At 42.0% G+C, this 6684-nt stretch overlaps 1 protein-coding gene across 1 annotated transcript; it reads right to left on the bottom strand.

Annotated features, from left to right (window-relative positions):
• Positions 1-2679: 2679 nt before the first annotated feature.
• On the bottom strand, positions 2680-3268 carry SLC35G4 (solute carrier family 35 member G4). The gene is given in 1 exon segment (XM_055368868.2): positions 2680-3268. A coding segment is annotated over 1 exon segment (573 nt). The 3' UTR covers positions 2680-2695.
• Between the last annotated feature and the right edge of the window lie 3416 nt (positions 3269-6684).

Raw genomic sequence — 6684 nt, forward strand, 5'->3', positions numbered from 1 at the left:
GCAGAGGTGCTCCTCACATCCCAGACGGGGTGGCCGGGCAGAGGCACTCCTCACCTCCCAGATGATGGGCGGCTAGGCAGAGGTGCTCCTCACCTCCCAGATGATGGGCGGCCGGGCAGAGGCGCTCCTCACTTCCCAGACAGGGTGGCCGGGCAGAGGCATTGGCTGGTCTTTTCATTTTCTTTTCTTTTTTTTTTTTTTTAAAGCCAGCTTCCACTTTTTGCTTTAATCTTTTCAAAGCAATAGCTATTACATAAATCAGTGAATACAATATTTCAGCAATATTTGAAATGGTGTTCACACCCAGCAATTCCACTTCTAGACATAAAACCAAGAGAATTGAAAACATAGGTGCACACAGGCACTTGTACATGAATATTCATGGAAGCATTATCCACAACAGCCAAAAAGTGGAAACAGTCTAAATGTCTATCAAGATGAATGAATAAATAATAAATAAAATGTAGTGTATGCATGCAGTGGAATATTATTTGGCCATGAAAAGAAATGAAGCACTGATGCAGGCTGCAACATGGATGAACTTGAAAACTTTATGCTACATGAAAGAAGCCAGTCATAAAAGGTCACACGCTGTTATTCCTATTATAGGAAATATCCAGATAGGCATGTCCATAGAGACAGAGACGAGAGACAATGTATTTTGAAGATGAAAAGATCTTAATTGTAATGAAGTCTATAATTCTGTTTCTGTAGTAGTTCCAACTTTTGATACTCTGTTTAGGAAACCCATGCTATTTACAGGTTACTAAGAATTTATTTTCTTCCAGAAGTTCTACAGTTTTTAGTTTTACCTTTAGATCCTTTATCCATTCTAAGTTAATTTTTGTGTATGGTGTGAAGTGTAAGGGTTGAGAATTATTCATTTATTTATTTTTGCATACGGCTTTTCTATCAATCCAGCATTGGTTGGAAAGATTATTGTTTTCCACATTACTTTGCCTCCAATTTTCTATTTCCAGAGTCTTTTTTACATTTCATTGATCTATAGATTTACCTTCATGCCAATATGGCATTGTGTTTTCATTGAAAACACCCATAGGGGTGTGAGGCATCCTTGAGCTTCTTAGATCTCTGGGTTAATAGTTTTCATGAAATTTAGAAAATTTTTGGCCATTACTTGCTAACGTATTTTTTACATCCCGTCAGAGAGCTCCACTTTTTTTTGTGAATTAAATGGTATGTTTACTAGATGGCTTGATGTTGACCTACAGTTAACTGGTACTTTGTTCTTTTTTTTTTTTTTAAGACGCAGTCTCGCTCTGGCGCCCAGGCTGGAGTGCAGTGGCGCAATCTCTTCTCACTGCAAGCTCCGCCTCCCAGGTTCACACCATTCTTCTGCCTCAGCCTCCGGAGTAGCTGGGACTACAGGCACCTGCCACCACACCCGGCTAATTTTTTGTATTTTTAGTAGAGACAGGGTTTCACCATGTCAGCAAGGATGGGGGTCTCAATCTCCTGATCTCGTGATCTGCCTGCCTCGGCCTCCCAAAGCGCTGGGATTACAGGTGTGAGCCACCATGCCCAGCCCTAGATTCATATGTTATTGTTAGAGATAATACAGATCATTTGTATGCTTTGCCCAGTTTTCATCAATGGTAACATTTTGCTAAGTTTTACTATAGGGACATCCCTCAGTATCCAAGCAGGATTAGTTCCAGGACCCCCGCAGATACCAAAATCCATGGATGCTCAAGTCCCTGATATAAAATGGCATAGTATTTGCATATAACCTACCCACATCCTCCTGTATACTTTAAATCATCTCTAGATTACTTTTAATACCTAATGTAATGTAAAGGCTATGTATGGCAGCTGTTATGCTGTATTGGTTTTTGATTATATTATTTTTTATTGCTTTATTCTTCAAATATTTTCCATCTGTAGTTGTTTGAATCAGTAGATGCAGAACCTCAGGCTACAGGGGGTTGACTGTAATATCACAACCAGGATACTGACATTGATACAGTGTACCAATGTTATCCAGAGATTCCTGGTGTTACTTGCACTCTGTGTGTAGGTGTCTCTATCTGTGTCTATTACATTGCATACAATTTGATCACCTGTGCAGGTTCATGTATTCACCACCATAGTTGTAATACTGAACAGTTCTAACACTACAAATCCCCTTTGTACTGTCCTCTTATAATTGCAGCCACCTCTCCCTTGCCCCTCTACCACCTCTTTCATCTCTAAGTCCTGACAACCACTGATCTGTTCTCCATTCCTGAAATTTTGCCATTTCAAAATGTTTTGTCAATAGAATTATACCATAATGTTTTGGGACTGTTTCTCCCCGCAAGCATAATTCCCTGGAGATTCATCCAAGTTATTTGCTATCCAGTGTATTTTAATCTTAGACATTGTCTTTTTCATCTCTAGAAATTTGAGTTGAGTCATTTTTATATCTCTTATATTTCTAATTTTGTGGATGCTTTACTATTTTGAACATATGGTGCATATTTATACTAACTGTTTTAATCTCCTTTTCTAGTCACTAATACGTCATTTCTATGTCTGCTTCTGTTGATTGATTTTTATTTTCGTGATGGGTCATTTTTGTCCTCTGAATGGTTAGGTCCTTAATTTTTTTTTTTTTTTTTTTTTTTTTTTGGTCTTCAGTCTTTGCCTTTATTTATCCCTGTCCCTCCCAACCCCCGGGCTCCCAAGTTCTATCTCACTCCTCCACCTTCCCTGTCCTCTCACAGCTGAGGTTCCAGGCTGTAATGATGGCAATGCTGCCCAGCACAACCCCTGCCCCCACGATGTCAGAAGGTGCCACAGTCTCATGGAGCATATAATACTGCAGTATAAGGGCCACCACCACCTCGGAATGCAGGACAGCTCACAGCAGGGCAGGGTGGGCCTTGGTGACCGCATAGCCCACACATGTGAAGGAGACCAAGTTGAGGATCCCCACTGCCCCCACACAACTCCAATTCAGGAGGTCACTGGGCAACACGGGGGTCTGCAGCACAAAGAGGCCTGGCACAGGGCCCAGCAGCCCCACCAAGCCAGATAGGAAGGCCACTGTTGGGAGGCAGGAGGGAAAGTGCAGAGAACGATAGACCAGAAGCCCCAGGGACAGTGCCAGTCCTCCCAGGAAAGCCTGCACATAGCCCAGGGCAGTGTAGACACCCGTGGTCCCCTCCTGTAGTGTCCAGAGTCCTTGCAAGCCCGGGGAGCCTGCCATAGCACAGCACCTTCCCTCGCCAGCCCTTCCCTGCCCACAGGGTCTTTCCTCATGCATGGCCACATGGCCCCTCAGGTCTGATGGTGCTGTCTGAGGGTGCTATGTGTGGAATGAGGTCATTGTGCCCGCAGGTTGTTTGTGATTAGCTGTCTGCTACTTCCATGACACGTGGGCTGTCAGTGACTCTGTTTTCAAATCGCAGCAAGAGCTCGTAGTCTTTTCCCTCTAGGTCTTCCAGCAGTGTGGACTGTTGGGCAGCATCCTAGGACTAATAATCATTGTGGGACCTGGACTCTGTTAGCTGTCTCTAACAATTGTTCATACAATAATTGTTCATTATTGTTCTCAACTTGGGGCTCTCCCCAACCTCAGTCACATTTGGTTAGCAGACTCTGGCTTAAAAGTTTTGGCGACTTTGACTTTGACTTTGACTTTTGGGAGGCCAAGGTGGGTGGTGCCCAGGCTGGTCTCAGACTCCTTGCCTTAAGCAGTCCTCCCACCTCAGCCTCCTAAAGTGCTGGGAAGCATTACAAGCGTGAAGCATTACATCCAAGTGAAACTTCTTGAGATAGTTACATAATGTCTAAATCTGCTGGTGTAGAAGTTAATAAAAGTGTAGAACTGAATAAATATTAAATATTAGATCAAGTTTCTCATGTTTACCTTAACGTATAAAGATTTATCTTAAAGCACTGATTTTCACAAAATAACATCAGTGTGAAATTGGAAAAGAAGCCAAATATTTTATTTCATGTATCTGGGAAATGAGGTGCTTTAGTCAACTGAATCTGCCCAAAACTAAAAAGCATTAATTAAAAAGTACTTAACTCAGAAATTATAAAAATAGGAGACATCAATAAAATACATTCTACACAGAATACGCCAACCATACACTACTCTTTTTTGATAATAAAAAATGTATCTACTGAGCCAGTTGTGGTGGCTCACGCCTATAATCCCAGCACCTTGGAAGGCCAATGAGAGTGGATCAGTTGAGGCCAGGAGTTTGAGACCAGCCTGGCCAACATGGCAAAATGCCGTCTCTACTAAGAATACAAAAATGAGCCGGGCACGGTGGCACGCACCTGTAATCCCAGGTACTCCAAAGGATGAGGCAGGATAATTGTTTGAACTCAGGAGGTGGAGGTTGCAGTGAGCCGAAATCATGCCACTGCACTCCAGCCTGGGTGACAGAGTGAGTCTCTGTCTCAAAAAAAAAAAAAAAGGAAAAGAAAAAAAGTCAGTTGCAGTGGCTCACGCCTGTAATCCCAGCACTTTGGGGGGCCGAGGCAGGCGGATTACAAGGTCAGGAGATCGAGACCATCCTGGCCAACATGGTGAAACCTCCTCTGTACTAAAAATGCAAAAATTAGGCTGGGCACAGTGGCTCACACCTGTAATCCCAGCACTTTGGGAGGCCGAGGCACGGAGATCACGAGATCAGGAGATTGAGACCATCCTGGCTAACACAGTGAAACCCTGTCTCTACTAAAAATACAAAAAATTAGCTGGACGTGGTGGCAGGCACCTGTAGTCCCAGCTACTTGGGAGGCTGAGGGAGGAGAATGGCGTGAACCCGGGAGGCAGAGTTTGCAGTGAGCCGAGATCCCACCACTGCACTCCAGCTTAGGCGACAGAGCCAGACTGTGTCTCAAAAACAGGAAAGAAAACAAAAGAAAATTTGGACTATTGCCAATTACAAATATTTTTAGAGAAGAATTCAAAACAGCAACTGTGGATGATGGAAACAATAGTAATGATAAAAGTCTGATGAAACTTCCCAGTTCACAAGGAAATTTAATTACTTATGTGCAGCATTTTAAGACAGTAATCAGAATCATGACTGACAGCATCATATCAGGGCCACCAGACTTTTATAAATTTCATACAATCTTCAGAAATAATTAATAACTTCTTTTTTTTTTTAGATAGATTCTACCTCTGTCACCCAGGCGGGAGTGCAGTGGCATGATCTCGGCTCACTGCAACCTCCACCTCCTGGGTTCAAGCAATTCTCCTGTCTCAGCCTCCCGAGTAGCTGAGACTACAGGCATGTGCCACCAGGCATGGCTAATTTTTGTATTTTTAGTGGAGACAGGGTTTCATTCTATTAGGCTGGTCTGGAACTCCCGACCTCAGGTGATCCACCTGCCTTTGTCTCCCAAAGTGCTGGGATTACAGGCATGAGTCACGGTGCCCAGCCATTCATGACATGTTTATACAAATATAACTTTAGCAAATATTTAGCATAACTATCAAAATTACAAATCATATTAAATTTGTATAAATGTATGCAATTTTTGGAACACGTATATCAACAACATACCCATAAATATAACTGAGATGAGATCTAATGTCACCTCACTTGACAGTGCCCTCCCATGCAGTATCACCACATTTGACAATGCCTGCCCATTTAATCTACCAAATAAATCGAATCACTTAATACCTCTACAAGATGAGACATACATTCTTTAGACTCCCCAAGGGATGCAGCTGAAAAAATCCCAAAGTTAGTTTTAAGCCAAAAAGACTTGATTTAGGATTTTGACACTGGAGAAACCCATCAAAGACGTCAAGTTTGAAAGCACTTGATCAAAACAGAATCACAGGTCACTATTAAAAGAGTATTAATTTAACCAGAGACTTCCAAAGCAATACAGAAACTTACATGGATATAAAAACCTCAACCCTTTAAAGGTCAGATTTGCTAAGTGATCAAAAGGGGTACTTGAATTGAATCGACACAGGAAGAGTGTGTACAGGGTTATGAGTGTAGGCAGATGGTTACTTTGGTCATATTTCCATTTGCCACCTGATTACACATGAGAATGGCATCTTTACTCACCAGAAAGCCAGTATTATAGGAGGTGTAGGAGGCATTCTTGGACTTGAGACAAGAACATTGTTGTGTAGAAATTTCATTGACTGTGTTAAAATTATTCTCCATGGGCTGGAGAACACATAACATGGCCTTTAGAATGAGACGGGCATTGATTGGATACAAGGTCTCCACACTTACTAGCTGTGTGACATTGGACAGAGTGCTTCATCATTTCGAGACTCAGTTTTTAAAGGAAAAACAACTAACTACCTTGCAAGCTTGCTAGCAGGTTTAAGTGTAATAATGTGTGGGAATGACTGCACCGTGACTAACACGTAGTGACAGCTTAATTAATGTTAACCCTTATCATTATCATATAAGAATGTGAGTTACATAAGAGAGGAATCCTGTCAGTTCGTTCTCTGCTGTGTCCCCAAGACCATGAATCATGGCTGGCACATAGTAGGCATTTAATAATATATGTTCAACAAGTATTTGGCAGTCTTGGAGGGCAGAAAAGGAGGTGGGGAAGATTTTTAAATAACATTTTTTAAAAAGTCACATTGTCCTACAATACCGATTTTTCTTGCATATTTAGGAAATTGAGGGTTTTTTCCTAAAACATGCGGACATATGGGAAATAGGATGC

The sequence above is a fragment of the Gorilla gorilla genome, chromosome 17, assembly GCF_029281585.2.
Source record: "Gorilla gorilla gorilla isolate KB3781 chromosome 17, NHGRI_mGorGor1-v2.1_pri, whole genome shotgun sequence".
Classification (NCBI taxonomy): domain Eukaryota; kingdom Metazoa; phylum Chordata; class Mammalia; order Primates; family Hominidae; genus Gorilla; species Gorilla gorilla.